Source organism: Zophobas morio, unplaced genomic scaffold (genome assembly GCF_036711695.1).
Source record: "Zophobas morio isolate AGI-343-1 ecotype UQ-CSIRO unplaced genomic scaffold, CSIRO_AGI_Zmor_V1 ptg000012l, whole genome shotgun sequence".
NCBI lineage: Eukaryota > Metazoa > Arthropoda > Insecta > Coleoptera > Tenebrionidae > Zophobas > Zophobas morio.
In genome coordinates this window covers 23,009,276-23,028,855 of record NW_026972117.1, presented here as the reverse complement: position 1 = coordinate 23,028,855, position 19,580 = coordinate 23,009,276, and the positions used below count along the sequence as shown (strand labels likewise).

Genomic DNA, 19,580 nt, shown 5'->3' with positions numbered 1-19,580 from the left:
GTTCCTATAATAAAACTTTTTACAGGTACATAAAACACATTTAGGAGTAGTAATATATTTTCAAATACGTTTACAAATGGTATATAGTCGCATCTAAGCACAAAACATCTCTGTACATAAACTTAAAAAAGAAAACAAAATGCAAATCATACTTAGGTTAAATGCCTTAAATACAAATAAATTTGAAGATTCACAATATGTAACAGAACATCCAAAACATGAAAAATTTAGAATATAATTATATAATGCATTTGCTTTAACAAAAAAATCTATATCTATGAAGTATTGAGTAAGGTTAACTATTGCATTTGTGTGTACATTTATCCTGAGGAAATTTTTAATCTACTTATAGAGATTACAGTACTTCCATCATTTATTCCAAAAATGTATACTGTTGCGTTCCCAAAATATAGCCCAAATGTGTAAACGTGTAAAATTTTTGTAATTTAGTTTTTCTTTGTCTTTCGTGTAATACCTTAATCTCTATGTTCTCTACAACTTTTGCACGCGGCCCTATTTACCCAACTATAAACGTCTGCAAATAAGAAAGATGTTCCTGTAAAATGAGGCTGAGCTTTATCTTCGTAGAACGGTGCAGATGAGCAGTTTGGGTAGCAATGAATCACAGTTAATGTCGACACGATAAATATGGCCACGCACACATTTGGCAAAAACTTGACAACAAATTTACTCTTGTATAAAACTCTGACATGAATTTGTACCTTGCAAACAGCACTATTGTTATTTAAAAAATATTTTACCATTTAATGGTTAACCACTTCTTCATAATGAGGATAGCTACATCTGTATTTACATATTGACAAAAGACAAGAACCATTTCGGTTTAACCGTCTACACAAGATTGTTGAATATAACATTCATTATTACTGTATATTGGTATGTATAGGTAGTGAATAATTTGTGCAAAAAATGTAACAAATTATCGGTCCACATTACTAATCTAATCAATATAAAAAATCTAACTAGTATTTTAATTTTGTAAGAGAAATTATTTCAAATCAGTCTTAATTTCGCACCAATTTTATATTTCCAATACTTGTTTTTTTTTTCCTCAACACGCAATATACCGAAATCTCGCGCACAACAATAATAACAACTACGTCCCCCTAAACAGTTCCATTCTGAAATTGAGGTATGACAGTTTATCCTGACAATAAATAAATTGAGGAAAAAAGTGTTGTGTGTATATGGAAATCAATCATGTTTTTACATACTAACGTTAATCTATATAACTGTACAACTTAAAATTATCATATTACATGATTAGAATAACTATATATTATTAGAGTATACAACTTTAACCACTTAAAAATATCCTTATGCAAACTATATTTTGTCAATCTTTTTTTGAGGTGCACCTTAATGTAGAGACACTCTTGTTTTATTTATTATTTATTTTTTTCGCAAAACTAAATATGTTAGGCTCACAACAATTACATATTAAATTTTTATAAATATCCTTAAAAATATAGTTAGCACAATTAAATTCTTATACACGTTAAAATTACGTTCTTCTCCTCAGATAACTAAAACTGTATTTACAAATCAAAAATATGCAACAACTATCATAAAACTTTTTAGGTCTACACGCTTGCTTCATAACTAATAACAGAAGATGACCAAAAAATATATAACTTAAAAGTTGACACCAACTTACAGACGCATACTCAGTAAATAAGTCAGTGTCAAACTGTAGGAACTACGAAATTTTTTCACCCCTTTCTTCACTCACACAAGCCGCAAAGATCGACCAAAACAAGGCGTTCACTATAATTAAAACAAAATCGAATTGTTACGAAACGTCGTTTGTACCGTCCATTCACTTTTACCCATACACAAAAAAGATGAAGATTGATATTTAGAAACTACAATCTACATGCATCTTTCTCTCTTCAATAATAAAACAAACAAACAAAAACAGGAAATATAATTATTTAAACTATATTTAAACAGATTATTTTTTATTAGAGGTAGTAGGTTTTATTAAAAACCTAAATAATTCACGTGCACGTCACCATATAAGTACACCGTCATATACTTTGTGTACAAACGATCAAAAAAATATATAAAAGAGATTTTCTTTTAAATAAATGAACACCTTGCAAAAAACCTATTTTATTTCGTCTATTAAATTTGTTTCCTTCTGCACTATTGTTGACTAGTTAGGAGTTTGCTTGAATTGAACTGGATACAGAATATTGGCAGACTTAACAAAAAAATTAAAAAAAAAAAACAAAAGATGTACAATATTTACTACTATATCTACAACACTGATGAATGATCTCTGCTTACCTACTTCGTTGTTCCGCGGTTGCACAGAGTAACAATTGAATAAAAAATATTGTCTTTTTAACACTATTATTCTGTTTATGTAGAAAATAATTGACATTATTATGGCTTTGGCATATCGGCAGTTAACATTTTAGTAAAGTGCTGAACAAACGCAACTCGACGAACAATCGAATGCGATAAGCAGAGACCTAGAAAAGATCACAATACGGTCAACTGTACACGGAAAATAAACTGGAACAGGAAGAAGCTGTCGACTGTTATAAACTATGGAATGGGTGGGTAGGCAGTACGGTATTGTGGATATGAACTGAACTAGGCAGTGGGCTGAATCTTCACACTTTCACGCATCCCTTTCATATGTCCTATGAGACATTCACGTTTCCAACAAATCGACATTATCACATAGGACTCACGTATCCATGTTAATACCCGAAAAAAATCACCGTTATATTAAAACGACTTAACTAATAAAAATTATGCACGTTATCGTTCTTCTACTCACTTCATATTCAGTTTTGCATACCTGGAAAATTGAAAATAATGTTAAGTACACAGTGAAAACCGCTTACACTTTTTTTATAAAACATAACGTAAATGATAAAAAAAATCGTCTCTGAAACACAGAAGAGACCATTCACAACGCAAACTTTTTGTTATTATAATGGATATTTGTTTTAATAGATTTTGATAAATCAGTAAATTACGATTATAATGATATAAAATACTTTGGTGTTTATTTAATTTTCGTGTGATAAAAAAATAAAATTTATAATTAAAAAAAAATAATAATAAAATTGAGTGAACTAATGGACTGCCACTTTATTTTACACAACTAGTAACATTTGTTTCAACAGCGGTCATGTAAGTATGTTGTCTTTCCAACTGGACACAAAACTTTTTATTAATTCACAACTTATTGCGATTAATAGAGGCACAAACATAAATTCATTTTTATCACCACAAAAGAAATCGAAGGGCGTTAAATCTGGACTGTGAGGTGGCCATGGACTAGGACCGATCCAGTTTTCATCATTAATGTTTTTCAGAATTAAAAAAAAACTGAACTATTTTCGCAAGCCAGCAAAGAAAATTGTTTCTGACACATGCATCATACTTCCACTGCGATAAATTAACCTTCTCGCGTCAAACTAAAAACAGTGGCATTTACAGGGTTTCAATATTTCTCCGCGGAGTTTTATCTGGAACACCTGTATATGATTTTGTGTTACCTGTAGTGTCTCGAAAATTCCGATTTAAATCACAGCTTTATTTCTTATTTGACTTCACTTAAGCACAACCCTAAAGTCTTGCTAACTCTTGAATTGAGTGCTCAATTCTTCTGTACCAAAACTAAGTTAGCCAAGATTCGGGACAAAAGGAACTAATAACTGGATAAAACATGACATATGCAACGAAGGTACGTAAACTACATGAACTTTAAACGTTATACACACATATTTCTTTCCCAATGTCTTTCAGGTTCTTCTATACACAAAAATCTTTTCCCAAACTAAGTTCTCCAAATTTAGCTTTCCTAACATGGGTAAAATTAACTAAAAAGTTTGTCAACAATTATCAAACATAAAATGTCAAAAAAATAAGCAGCAATATTGCAAAAATGTTTTGTGAAAAAACTAGATTCAGCATAACGAAATTAAAGAAATTTAAACTGGTGCCAGTTAGTTATGTAACTCTCAACGTTCGCTGATTATTACTGGCGATTTAACGATCTACTGACACACTAAAATTTTATTTTGGAAGAAAGTAAAATAATAATTTCAAATTCTGTCCTATAGTCAACAGCCCTAATTGCTTCTTGTAAAAAAAAGTGTCTTATTTTTGTAAGCTAACAAATTTCAGAGTTTAAATCTATAGTTATAGAAAAAACTTCGCTAGATACTCGGTTTTTAAACACTCGCCCCGCTTGTGATTAAATAACCTCGAGTCTAAAGAGGCGTTTATAAAACGTGTTACATAACATACAATTATGTCCGGATTTAAAAATTAGTTTAGTTACTTAAAATATAATGGGTCGTAATTACGTGTGCATTATTTTTAATACTTTGTGCATTAAATTTTATACTATGCGCAATAACATTTGTGCATTAAATTTACTATGTTGCGCCATAAGTTTTTGCATTTTGTGCATTATATTAAGTGCAAATTGGAATAATAAAATTATTGTTTCGGGCAATGATTTTCTGTACTGCGTGCATTATTGAAACTGTATAGAAAATAACAAAGAAAAATAGACCTGCTGTATTAAAATGTATTTTATGAATGCATACAAAATTAACAAAAACATAAGATATTCATAGCACAAAAGTAGTTAAACAAATAAAAAATTTTGAAAAAAATTAACAAAGAAACTTAAAATAAACATTCTTTCATCAAAAAATTCAATTACTAAACATTATTAATTTATTGAATAATAATTAAAATGCTTTTTGGGTTTAGAACTGGCGCGAAATGCAGCACATGACACGTCTTTTAAAGAGTGGGAGTGTAACTGCCCATTCACAATGGACATAAGACATAAGAACGAGCGCATAACATAATTTACGTTTTTGGTTTGTGTCTGGCTTATGCTTATCTACGTTCACAGTGGACAGAGTGAACTCTGTAAGAATTCTTAAACTGCGCAAACGCAGAACGGAATAACTCCCGGCTAAACATAGAAACGGCTAACCTCAAACTGAGTCAATCAAAATATCTAACCTACAAATTCATACGATATTCGAACTTGACAACTCGCAGTACAGAACAGACTCGCAGTGTGAAGCTTTGATTATAATTTATATAATATAATCAAAGGTGTGAAGTGCCAAGTGCCAACTGTCAAAGGGAATTCAATAGCAGCATTCAAAAGTCCCTAGATTTTAACATAATTTTGACATAATTCGTGCACAAAGTTGAACTTATTTCAACTTTGTGTACGCCCATAAGGATTACATAAAACGTTCATAAGCATAAGAATTACGTTCGTCCACTGTGAACAGGGGTACACGTTTTCCATCGTTTCAACTTTATGTATTATTGTAAGCTTTATGTACTTGTTATGCCTTATGTCCATTGTGAATGGGCAGTAATGCCCACTTTACTGTGAACTAATGCACATTTTAGTAATTTACGGAACATTTGAAATGCTCGTTTATTTTTTCTCAAATACAAGTTGATTTATTAAAGAAACAGTTATTTTTATGAACGAGCAAATTTAATTAAATAATTCTAAATTGCATTATTTATTGCGCAGATAGAAAAAATAATCTGCCATTATTTTATTTATTGCCCTTTCAGTTTTACGAATGCTGAAATAGTTTCTTCTGTGCAGAAATGTTTTTAATAATGCTGTGACTTATTTCACATTTCATTAAAACTAGTGCGCATTTAAATTGTTCTCAAATATAATTCTTCTCTCTCCCCTGAAGAACAATCAATTAAACAACTCTAGTTATATTAAATGAATAATACAAAAAATTATTCTAGACATTTTATCTTTTGTGATAGTCTTATACAGGGTCATCAAAATTGATTGAGAGAGTTGGTACCCCCTGTTTTTGTCGTGAAGTTTGTCAACCTTATGACAGATTTGTTTAAGGTTATATGGCAATGAATTCAGTGGCGTGACAAAAATTCGAAACTTCAAATCTGACAACTAATATTTTTACCAAAAAAAAAAATCGAAAAAAGACGCCACTGAGTTTTGAAATTTGAAACTTGAAACTTCAAATCTGACAGCTAATATTTTTATACAACTTAATAAACCAAATTATTCAAGTTCAGGTTTACCAACTCTCTCAATCAATTTTGATGACTCTGTATATTAATATTAAAAAAAAAAATGACTCGATTGATTCATTGTTCAATTTTCTCAGTATATGCTTAACTTCGACTGTTTATGTTTATACATCGAAAGAATTCGACTATTAGCACATTTAGATTATAAGCATCGGCGGAGACATTTGTATTAAAAGAAAATGAAATTTGATTTTGTCTCAACGCAGAGGAGAGGACTAATTAATTAACTAAACAAACTCAGTATTTTTTTTCTCTCAAAAAACTAGATGCCAAACGTTCAGAATACACAAATCTGGTAAAATTGTAAAATGACGTCATAATTTCTAGAGGGCCAAAAACAGAACAATTTCAAAGTTAAATTGCATACAATTTTGATTTCTTTCCCAAAAATTTGGATGCCTAGCGTAAAAACTCAGCACAGATTCATTACAGTTTCCAAGTTAAATTGCAAAATGTTACATAATTTTGATATTTTTCCAAAAATCCGAATGTCCACCTATAAAATATTCGTAACATACATATAATATTTGATAACAATCGGTCCCGTTTTTTTTGAGGCTCTAATAAAGATTGACACAGACGACAGAGAGAGGGAATCACGATACCTAATTTTTCGTACTCGTAAGGACATGAAATGTCGAAAAAACATGAAAGTAGCCACTCATCAGACGGAGCCTATTACAATACTTCCTTAGCTTACGCTCGGGAAGTAAAAATAAGCTTTCTTTAGAAACTAATTGTTTGTAATTTCTTCTTGTGATAACTGTGCAATAGGTCTAAACGCGTTCTGGCAATCTTAATACCGACAAAATAATACTTCCGATTGTGGAGATTTCTTACTTGGTGGTTGTTTGTCTTGCGGTTTAGTTTAAAATAACTATAGTAGATTTTTTCCACATTTAAAGGGAAAACAGCAACTATTAATCTTTGAAAATGAAATGCATTGTTACTAAAGGGGCAATTCTCTAAAAACTTGTTAAATTTAAAGGGTGTTAAACTGTAAATTTCGATATTAACAAGTTAAATTCGTAAATCTGATTGGTTGTTTATTTTTTAACAACCTTTAAATTTTAACAGGTTTGATTCAGAAATTGAATAATATTCTACCTTTTAATTCTCCATTTTTACGCTATTACCTGCAATATATTCTAATTTAGAATCAAAACGCAAACTAGTTACTTCGAAAGAATTTGACCATTACCATGTCATATCGTATTAGCGGCGGCCTTAAATGTATGCATATGTATTAAAATAAACTGAAATTTGATTGATTTTGTCTCTCCAACACAGAACAGAGGATCAATTAACGAAGTAACCATACTTGGATTTTTTTGTCCAAAAAGTACACCTAGATAATAAATAGCAAGATAGCCCAAGAACAAAAAAAATCCTGTGTTGGAATTGAAAATTTTGTATTAGGAGGTGCACAAGTATGTTATCTTATAAAATTTAAAGCCTACTTATTATGAAAAATTTTGAGGGGATGTCATCACGTTGTTGGTGGGGATGATTATCAAAATTTTGTTAGCATTTAACCATCTACATGATATTTCTAATATACGTACAAAATTTGACAACAATCGGTCCACCAGCTTCGAAGATTACGTGTCTAATAAAAACGGATACAGACAAGACAGACGAAAACGGGGACCACTTTTTTTGTACCGTGGGAGTAATGAAACGTAGAGAAAACATAAAAGTGGTCATTCGTCCGATGAACTCGATTACTACACTTCCTTAGCTTACGCTAAAGTAAAAGACGCAAAACGAAAATTTTTAAGGAGGGCGTCGACAGCTCTGCAGAAGAAATATATGGACTCAATAAATTAACAAGACAGGATGGTGGAACGAACAAGTAAAAAATGAAATTTTGGGAAAACATAACACGGAAACAATATCTAAGTAACAAACAACAGAAAATTATAAGCCGTATAAGAAACAAAACTGTAATAAAGGAAAATGTAAAGAAGACGAAAAGGAAAAATTGAAAAATTTTTGAACAGTTTTTACATCAAAAGAGCAAAAAAAAATACGAAACTGTTCTATAGAACACTAAAAGGATGAATAAATAAGGAAGAACCAAGGATTAATGGACTACAACATAAAAACGAAGTATTAATAACAGAAGATTCAATCAAGGACGAAAAATCAAAACAATCAAAAACTAGGAAATGGATGAAAACCCAACAGAAACTCAGGAGGAGAAAATATTAACGTGGGACGCAATCAGAAGAATCAAACTAAGTAAAACGTCAGGATATAATGACAAAGCGACGAAAATGTTCAGAAAAAAAAAAACAAAACTAATGGTGTAGAGTTTTGTTGTGTAGAAGTGGAAACTGATCCTAATGAGAACGGCAGAAAAGACGAAATAAAAAATATAGAAATAGAGAATAACCAGCACAAGAGAAGTGGACCAACCAAAAGTTGAAATAAGGACGTTATAGATATCCTGAGCAACAGAGGCAAATTTTGGAAGGTAGCAACAAGACAGTAAAAACTGGAGAAGCTTTATAAAGAAGAAACTCAACTCAACCCAAACCTTGACTCCTAACGATATAATATGAGGACAAATCACTGCATAAAATAATAAAAATATATGCAGTTTTGAATATTTTCAAAAACTTAGGTTATAAAATTGAAATGTGGCTGTACAAAACATCAAAAATTGTTTTGTTTTGTATTCACGTAAAAATGAACTAATGAAACTATTTTTACGTCATATTGCTACACTATGTGTTTAACTAAATTTTCAATAAAGCGTCACAATAAAAAGTTATCAATTTTCTCAAAAACGATTCACTTATCTGAGTTTTCTTAAAATAAAATAACCCAACTCTAAAATCAAAATCGTGAGCTAAGCAGGCAACACCCTGTATATTTGCCACACTACATTAATCCCCATGTATTTTCTGTGTTTACAAAACAACAATGCAACGAATAAATTCACAACTGACATTCAAATCATCAAAGACACCACATGTCAAAATCCAATATCAAAGGCTCTAGTGAAATGAAAAAGGGGCACTAAAAATGGACACAACCAGAATTGAAATTATTGTACACATTGAGATGCTGATTTTTTAAGATGAATCGAAGCCAAAATAAATAACTTGACACAATGACGGAAATATTACACTTTTAATGTTACTTTCGCCTATGAGTAACTCAGAACAAAGTAATAAGTAGTAATTTAAGTCAACTGACTTCAGTTTGACACACACACAATACAACGACGCCGAAAAAAATTATAATAACAATCGTAGTTCTGAGGTATTCAGCAATTCACAAAAAGCAGTGTCGTCCTTTATTTAATTTTCATTTTAATGTTTACAACTCAACGTCCCAGAACTGACGTCATGCTATAAATAACACGGAACGTGCGCTTAGATATTATCTACTGCCAAATTAAAGGATCACCTGATACACTTTTGGCACTTCATATTTTCCAAAATAGCACCTCACAATTTTAAAATGAAATTTACAGAGCCCAAATTGTGTGGACGATACTCTACCAGACAATAAATTATAACTTGCGTAGATAAAAATATCTTATTTAGTGGAAACGATTGTCATGCAAATAGAACAGAAATTACACTATATCAAAAAATCTTAGCATCGTAATGGTACACTTTTTCTAAAATTTCTTATTATTGATAGGGGATTCTTATACTTGGCTTTTCCAAAGCAAGATTTATTCTCTTTACTTACTTCTAATCTGTTTTCGTATTAAACCGTCAATAGTGAGGCCATTCATTTTAAATTTACAACTCAAAAATTATCAACACTGAAATGAATTTATTCTTAACATATTTGAACACTATGTTTTTAAAAACAATGACCATAATGAAAATTTTGGCTCTCACCATAATTGATGTACCTAATTTATATCCAATTTGTAACCAGTTTCACCAAGTCTCCACTTAGTACCAATACTGTTAAATCTAGCGGATGTTTTTAATGAACATTATTTTACTGACTTTTTCTTTATAAACCGATTTGAAAAAAAAAATCTATGTTTAAAAAATAATTTCTGCTTCACTTACCTTTCACAAACATTCAACAATTCACATTTTAAGCTCTTCAGATGTCCTGAAGTTAGAGAGTGTCTTTTTAATCCTTAAAGCTGTCAACCTAGCCGTGGCGTTGTGATACCAACACTCTTTCATCAATTTTAACATAATGCGCAGAGCTTCACAACTCTGCCAACGATTTGGTATGTTAGGTCTTTGTTTCTCTACACAAACAACCCTGCGAAAAATCCGATTTGATACCATTTCACGAACCCAAATACACACTCACCGTCTCATTTCTTCTATTGTGGGATCAGATGGCACAGCATCATAAAATGGTAATTGGTACTCATCATAAATACCGCCCACATTGCCCCTCCGTGCAATTTCCCAAAATATTAGGCCCAAAGCATAAACATCGGCCCGCTTGAATGAATCGAAATGATTCACATTCATGGTTTCGTCGAGGACCTATACAAAAAATTAGTATTTGTATTAAAAATATGGAGTAGAGGTTACCTCTGGGGCCATGTAACGTTTAGTTCCCACCCTGTTATTTAGTGGAATATCGACTGTGTCGGTGGTGGAGTCATGACGTACTGCTAAACCTAGGTCACCGATCGCACAAGTGAAATTTGATTTGACTAAAATATTCTTCGACTTCAAATCACGGTGAGCTATGGCTGGTTTACCTGTAGATATTTTCTCATTAGATGTTTTTAGAACATAAAGAAAGAAAAAACCTTGAGTTCCCATAATGTCCATGTGCAAATGCGCCAAACCAGTGGCAATGGACAAGGCCATTCGGATCATACCGTTGGTGTCCATGGTATTTCTACCCAGGAAGTCGAAAAGGGATCCATATTCGTGGTAGTCGGTGATGAGCCACAGCTGAGTCCACGTTCCATTATCTAATAAAAGTATTATCGAGAAACAAAAATAAGTTCATTTTGTGATTTCAAAATTAAGTTGTAAAATGTTGTTATAGTTTTAAATCTGAATCTCTGGGGTAAAAATCAAGATGGATTCATAAATCACAAGTATATTACATATGTCGTAATAAATGTAATTATTTACCTTTATTATCAGCTGCGATGAATCCCAGAATATTGTCATGCCTAAGCATAACAGTCTGATATATTTCAGCTTCTCTAAACCACGACCTCTCCTCCCTTGAGCTGAATATTTTAACAGCAACGTTTTCGCCCCTCCACCGACCCCTCCACACTTCACCAAAGCGCCCTTGCCCAATTATTTCAACAAGTTGTATTTGTCGGGCTATGCTGCGTTGGACTAACAACGGTAGGCCTAAAAAGACAATCACTAGTAGGTATCAAAAAATGAACACCACTGCACTGCCATACCTGAACCACTACCACTTGTGGTCATTTCTATCATATGCTGCAGACTTACACCCTTCAAAATGGGGTGATCTGGAGCTTCAATACTATCTTCACCATGTCGAAGATGATGATGCATACCACTTCTTTTACGTTTGGTTTTGTACAAGTAAAAAGCGCCCAAAATCGCCAAGAGAAGCAGTATCGAAGAAATGACGATTATTAACGTTATTTCCGATGTGGAAAAGGGGCTCTTCGGGACTGATTAAAAGTTTAAATCAGATATATGTTTCTCGCATAAGTTGTAATTAATATGAATATTAACTTACCTGGCAACCAGTAAGTATAAAAAGCACACAAAAAGCAAAGCACTGCAAGCAAAAGGTGCAACGGAAAACCAGACAATGTAAAACAAGAATTTTGTTGTAGAGTTAGTGTTTGAATTAGGTATTTATGTTTCTTAAAGACAACAAAATTCTTATTCGTGCAAAATACAGTTATTTAGAGTTACGTTAGTCAAACGTGGTAAAGCAGACGTCACAATATAGAACTGTGGCCAAAAAATTGAACACTGATTTAAACCGTTTTTCGCTGTATATAATTCATTAAAAACACTACATTTACATTAGCGTCTCACTTTTTTGGCCAGAATCATACAAGTTGATAAAACTTGGCATATAATTTTAGTCTACTGAATATCGATCCTTTACTGTAGTCGTTAATATTACTATGCAATATAACGGTTAATTTGTTAAATTAATTATGGTCTGTAAATTAAAATTTGATTTCCTTTACTCTTACGTAGTTCTGGATTTATAATCAGAATTTATTTCTAATTGGTTAATAATAAACACTTGTTGCTCACTGAACAATAGCAATCAGAACTAATACCATTACAACTAAGACATATTTGTCAAGTTATGACGTAAACCAATATTCATTTGAAAAAAAAACACCGTATTATTTCTAAGCAATGAATAATGGCAGCATCTCATGCATGAAAAAACTGGACTGTATGCAACACAAAATGAAATAATTCAAACAATTCACGACGCCGAGACAATGAATAAACAGAACAATATTTGCAAACCAGAATTTCGAACGGCCCAATGATTGACGATACTTGTAATAGACACAGATGAAGCCCTTTTAAATTTCAATTGAATATCTAACCTGGTGGCCTAATATCGTCTGGCAACGACAAAGTTATATTAGCGTTACAAAAATCTGTATCGTTACAACACGATGATGCCATTTTGGTATATTGCGGATGATTGGTAACTATGGCAAATTCGTAACAATAGCCGAGTGACATGTCGACCAAATTTACCAATTCTGGTATACTTTTTTTGGGAATACATCTATAAACAGAAAAAAAAACTTTACATATTAAATAGTCGGTTTGGATCCTTTATAGTAACCAGATTTGTAGTTACAGATCCGCAACTACAAATCAGGTGGAAACTTTCGGATGCTGAAAAAAACGTAACGTCTAAACAATGCATGCTTATTATTACTGAAGCTGGGTTTGCGCAACTGCCACCAATTACTGTGTAGATCTGAAATAAGTAACTAACTATACAAAAGGTGCATCACACAAGTTACATGACTTAGTTGAAGATCTCTACATGGATAGATGTGATTCACCTCTTTTTCAAGTGGTGGTTACTGCTATCTAACAATTATTGCTAAGAAGTCATATATTACAGGCTATGCTAATTACAGCAGAAGTAACTACAACCGTGTTAAAAAAAGATAGGATAGGCTAAGTGCTGCTGAAGTAAATGAAATTGAAGAAAAAAATATAGAATGTTTGAAAGGTGGCACTGCACGTTTTACCTTGGGGCTTTGGCATTAGTTGGGGTGAAAGGTGAGCATTGCAGAAATCTTCGTGTTTGCAGCACTCCATGACAAATGTAGTATTGAGGGACTTCTGCTTATGGCAGAACAAGGGATTGTTATGAGGAACTTGTAAGGCCCGATCCAGGCACCTAAATTTTATTCGATTCATCAACAACAGCCAATTACATAACCACAAAATAATTTACATTTTTTCTTAACCAGCTACATGAACAATCAAAAAACAATTTTCATATTTTCCACATTTTTTTTTAAATTTGCACTTAAACGTCGAACTTTCTTCTTGATAGCCAGTCTTGGGGATCGAGGAAATGGGTGGGAAAAAGGACTTCGACGCGAGGTTGGAGACTAGCGCTAAAGTAACACTAAATACTAAACCACTCTTGTCAGTTGCAATTGAACCACGTAAGCTGCAACTGGAAGTTTCGTTAACAAAAAAGAAACAAAAAAAAAAAGAAAAAATAGAAAACTGTTAGTGTGAAAACTTGCATTTAACACAGTTATTAAACCGTTAGCGGTATTATAGTATCAGGACTTTGGGATTGCCACACTGTTACCTGCACTCTCGAAATGATGGAGTTCATTATTATGAGGCACCCTTGCTAGTTGTGCCTTCTGATGTGCATTACAAAAATCCCTGTCACGACAGCATCTGGTCGTGGGACTGCTGCACCACCGGGGTTCCTCAGGTGGGAAAAACTGGCGTTTGTCTAAACAGCTGGCGTGGTTTTTGACAGCCCGTTAGTAATTTAGCAACGCTCATAAGATTTCTTTTAAATCAATTGGTTACTAATACGATACTTTTTTAAAGAATATGTTTCAACAATGTCTAACGAGGTACAGCTGTGTTTTAGCATTTTCGCAATCAATATTTTTTATGTAAAATTCAATCATTATCTGACAGTTTCCTCTTTAGAAGGGATACAACAAAACGTTATTAAGTGTTATCACATTGCCAATTATTTTCAATCAGCAAGCCCAGATGCAATTTTACAAATAACTCAGTACTCTTCCACACATTACCGTCAATTGCTAAGCACTGCTAATAAATATTCATGTCATAAACGGCTTTTCAAATCACAAATGAACTAATAACATAATTCGTCATTAGGGATGATATCTCGATCACTCCTAATTTGATAATTTTTTTATTAGTGCTCTAAATATCAGTGACAATATATTCTTGTCGATTTTAATATTACTGAAGACTAAAGACATAAAGAGAACCGCAAGCAAACTGTATAACGTAGAATCTTTTTCCAAAAGCCTACATAACTTAACAAAATAAGGGCCAATTAAAAAAACGCAGATATAGAAGTATAATTTTGTACATTCTAAACAAAATTTACTTAACAGTAATTTTAGGGCGACGTCATCAAATTGTTGGTGGGGGATCATCAGAAAAAATATTTGTAAAGTACAAAAATTACCAACAGACAGGCAGAAACGAGCTATGAAATGTCGAGAAAACTTGGAAGTAACTATTCCTCAAGTGAACTGTATTAATTTAAATTGATTTTAATAAATATATAAGCAACTTCTTAAGGACATAAAAAAATAAGTTGCATCCTATATATTAATTGTACTGCTATATAATCGGTTTCAATTTTAATTTTTGTCACTCACAATTTAACAATGGCTCCAATAGACAAATGTTTTTTTTTCAACTACAGTGTATGTCAATGTGTTAGTTCCACTTTAATTTGTGTTAATTTTGTAAAGGTTGAAATATTTTAAAACTCATTAACTATATTTGCAAGGTATTTCATATTAAAAAGACCCTCTGACTGTAAAAGAATACAACCGAAATTATGAAGTCACTGTTAAGAGATAAGGTTATTTGTGACGGTTCCATCGTAAATAAGTTTATCTCTTTTAAGCTTATTTACGATGGAACCGTCACACTTAAGCTTAAGAGTGGAAACACTTTGCGAAAACACACCAATAAAACGTCACAGTAAACGTAAACGCATCTGGAAGGGTCCACTGGCGAATTTAAGGGGAGGAAACTCATCATTCTCTTATGTGATTCCTTCGTGTTTTAACCTAACGAAACCATTTCAGAATGCAAATGATAGCCCTCTGGTCGAGACGACTTAACATGTTCTTCTCACAGTATTTTCACTCTATCCATTTTAACGATGGAAAGTTCATTACACTTTTATAAATTATTGCCTTCCTTGATTTTTTTCTTTGTATTCAGCTTTATTCAAATATATAAATATAACACCAATCTGTAGATAACTAATATATACAGGTACATATTATTTACGGTTTCAATTCCCGAGGGATGGTTAGGAGAATTATTATAACGGAGTCATTTCGATATAAACTTTCAAGTTTTCTTGACATACGAAAATGGTAAACCACCAAGCAAAATTTATCTCTTCATCCTGTCCAAAAAATTCTATGACGTCATCTCAAATTATTATAACATATGTAAATTTCACTTAAGATTCTTAAAAAAAATTAAACTTAAATCACTAATTCATACAAGTTAATTTTTTTGCAATATTTGATTAAAAACCGAACATTTTGTTTACTGCACATACTCAGACTAGAACTATTTAACGTCGTATAAGCTTTTCCTTGTCTATTATCGGCACATTACAAGATTACATATTATTATATCAAAATTTATTAGTATTCGCTAAAAAAACCGTTACGTTTTTAATATAGATCTTCCCTCACTTCTCGAACACAACCAATACAGTTTTTATTGATGGATAGTAAGTATGTCCTTACGTTTCTAATACATAGAGCATAAACAATTTAAAAAAAATAAGGGTGCATTATATCCATAACTTTAAATGAGTGAAATGTTTATTATTTAAACCGTAGACGAATACTTGAAAACATGAATAACTAATAATACCACAGACTGCTGATTAAAAAATTAAATTTTTCGACACTTTTGAGAACTACTCTAAAAAAATGTTACTTATACCCAATGCCACTGCTAATTCTATTGTAGCAACTTGTAATAAATTATTCAATGCCCCACACAGCATAACTCATTAAACTGTTGAAAAATAGCAGTAAATAAAACGAAAAGAAAAATACTGTAGGAATCGAGGACTGTTTTGGTTAGTGGTCATTACTGACTGGCTACCAGTATTAAATACACATAAAATAACTGCGCTCAATTTCAAATCTGGCTTACTCATGAATATGCATTCAATATGCAAACATAAACATTAACAATAATATCCATATTAACAATAATATCTCCAAGTAATAATTATTCTAATGAAAACATTTTTTATAGTATTTATATTCTACAGTGGAGAAAGCAGTTTATATGTAGGTGTTTTAAAATTTATAAGGAAATTGCATAGAATAAAGCTTTCTCATTATAGTTATCTTGTAACAGATCAATATTACTTGTCATTTAAATTAATTTCACCAGTGAACCGTTATTGAAAATTAAATTAAGAACCTAAACAATCTACACAAAGCATGTAGCAACTTTTACGTCGTTTTAAATGAGTAATAAACGAATGTAGAGGGAACAACCAATGATTTTACAAAAAGTTTGGCAATAAATTATTAAAACTCAATAGTATTGATCATTTGATTAGCTGCATTTGATCTATTAATAACGTAAAATTCAATTTTTTATGACTGCAGTTATAAAATACATTACCAACCAACCATGTCTACCTTGATTTTATTACATTGATTATCAAAATACCGAAAAATTCAACAATTTCTTAAATTTCTAGTTTAAATTGTTTACTCTGCCTCGAAAACACACACTCCTGAAAGTTTGTAAACTTAACAAAAAATTAGGCAAATCAATTTTATCTCGTGGGAACTCACACAAGACAGTTTATGGATAGTTTAAAAGGTGGTTAACACATACCGATAATTATGCTCGATGCCTCCCTTGGTCGTCAAGTAGGTTGTCGTAAAACAGTACCCATCTGTATCACAGGTAAAGTTCGTTTCCTTACACACCTCACATTTACATTTGAGTGATTGAACCCCTGAAACAGGTTAACATATTATAGAGAAAACATCCAAATGCAGAAACATGTGGGTAGGTATTTGATATTAAAATGAGATACTAATTTAGTAACCCTGAACTTGTTTGTAAAAAATAGTGGGTTACGCGAATATCTATGCAATAATAAAACTAAATTAAATACCTGCGATTAATTGGCAGGTTTGAGATGTTTTGATGTATACATCGAAATGTCAAAAATACTTACCATTATTGAATTGGCCCAGCCAAAATATGCAACAAAACGCTAACAAGCAACTCCTGTACATGTTATGGTGTATTCTAGAACGCATTGTAAACAACAAAAAGTCTATTCCAACGAGAATTCACGTGGATTATCATAATTATTTACATGTTCGCAGAAAAAATTTCGGCGAAAAACCATAGTTGTCTGCCATTAGGAGGACACTTCAATTATTTGATAATTGTTTACACTTCCACTTTGTACTTGACGTTGACATTATGAATGTATTTTACACAGTGTCACTATGTGGATATAAAACCATGACAACAACAAAACACCACTTTTTTAAAATAAAATTAAAATCATTTAAAAACTAGAATGACCGAATCAAAAATATCAGCCATGTCAGTGATCAGTCTTGCTCACTTGCTCTTTACTGCGTACTACGTCGTATGAACTATAGAGGGCGCTAAAATGACAGCTGGCGCTAACTGGGTTAATTCTGTAGAGATGGCGCCATGGCCAAATCAACTGATAAACTAAATTACAACACTGCAGACATGTGGTAAATCAGTGGTAAATCATAGAGGTAGAATGACCTCGACCTCCACGTACAAATAATTACCCTTATGTACAACCGCTAAAATTTTTCAAAAACGAGACAGTGACTTTGTCAAAATTATTTAATTTGTTCAACAATACATTAATTAAACCCTAATTGTTAAATTTTGAAGTATATGTGAAGACTAGTAGTCCAGTCTGTGGTCCATTTTTCTATAACAGCGACATTACACTGTGTACAATAAAAACAATTTTATATTATTCAAAAAATGCTCGTGATTAAAATACTGATTTTATTGTATTCAAACAAACCTACCATCATAGTTTTACCACCATCCATAACCGTCCTGGTTCCAACACCTACTGACATTTCAGTTTCCAAAAATGAGGTCTGATTTGGAAATCTTTACTCACAAAATAAGCATAAATAAAAATATAAATTGCACATTGTGGTGTCCCAGTTTGAATTAACATTTCGCACTGAAAGAAAAAAAACAACGCCGCGAAACCGCATTTGAATAATTTGAAACATTTGATTTCATTCTTGAAAGCAGAGGATTTTTGTTCTGTCTATTGCTGATTTCAACAGTTTTCCCCTCTTACTAGTTTGGTGATCGAATTTAAATCAAAATTTTCGCGCTGAAATTAATTAACAGCGGCACGAAATCACATTTGAATAATTTTAATTTAAAAAAAGAAAAAAAAAAGAATTTAAATCATAAATCGTTAAACACAGGCAACCAGGTGTACGTTAACGCTTGCTGGATAGTCGGACAATTATTAGCGCTAGAGAATTTTAGTTAGAGGGTTGGTAGAGACAGAACACTGCATGGCGGAGCGTCACTCTGAATGGGTCTTTGTGAGTGTAAACACGTGGTAAGAGCTAGGTTTAAATTAGTTGGTTTGGTAGTTAATAAAATGGGAGGAAGCCTTTGTTTAACGACAATCAATCGTAACCGACGTCACTCTGTTGTCCCCAACCCGCGCGGTTAATCCTTGCGGCCTTTTAATCGAAAAATTGCGGACTTCCGTTCAACGCGAAACACGTGCTGTAAATTTGTTTCATTGTTTGAAAATTCACCAATCAAGTTAGTTTTTCTTAATCGTCAGCTCGTGCTAAAACAATTTAACAATCAGGATTATTTAAATAAACCACTTGCTAGAAGAATTCATGAAATTCACTTAGTCAGGAAAACACCTCGTTGTTTAATTACGAATAAGTTTCTGGATGCATACATATACGTAAGTGTTACATTATAACACTTCTTAATTCTTCACACAAGATTGCTAATAGTTTACTGCCATTTACGGCAGTTAAACAAGTTCATTATACTGCGAACTGGCGGGCGGGTTAACAATAATTTCTTCCCTTAGGCGGTTATCATCGTTATTATCGTCGCTATCATGATTATTTCATCGAGGCTGGTCCTCACAACGCCGTAGATTGCTTACCTCATTGAGGCATGCCCTCACAAAGCTACAGATTAATTACATCATCGAGACAT

General features: G+C 32.2%; 1 protein-coding gene across 5 annotated transcripts; it reads right to left on the bottom strand.

The window, feature by feature from the left end:
• Positions 1 to 39: 39 nt before the first annotated feature.
• LOC135128036 (TGF-beta receptor type-1) lies at positions 40 to 17,945 on the bottom strand. 5 transcript variants are annotated; one of them, XM_064054840.1, is made up of 10 exons: positions 17,539 to 17,945; positions 17,190 to 17,313; positions 13,304 to 13,455; positions 11,489 to 11,725; positions 11,202 to 11,432; positions 10,868 to 11,035; positions 10,644 to 10,816; positions 10,414 to 10,595; positions 10,158 to 10,362; positions 40 to 2,836 (listed from the first exon to the last, which is right to left on the bottom strand). In XM_064054840.1, the coding sequence occupies exons 1-9, from the start codon at positions 17,621 to 17,623 to the stop codon at positions 10,179 to 10,181; spliced, it is 1,536 nt and encodes a 511-aa protein (XP_063910910.1). In that variant the 5' UTR covers positions 17,624 to 17,945; the 3' UTR covers positions 40 to 2,836; positions 10,158 to 10,178. The 5 variants fall into 5 exon arrangements, with proteins under 5 accessions (XP_063910910.1, XP_063910909.1, XP_063910907.1 ...); XM_064054839.1 differs by lacking the exon at positions 13,304 to 13,455 and adding an exon at positions 12,638 to 12,825; XM_064054837.1 differs by lacking the exon at positions 13,304 to 13,455 and adding an exon at positions 13,882 to 14,042 and having other exon boundaries at positions 10,644 to 11,035.
• Between the last annotated feature and the right edge of the window lie 1,635 nt (positions 17,946 to 19,580).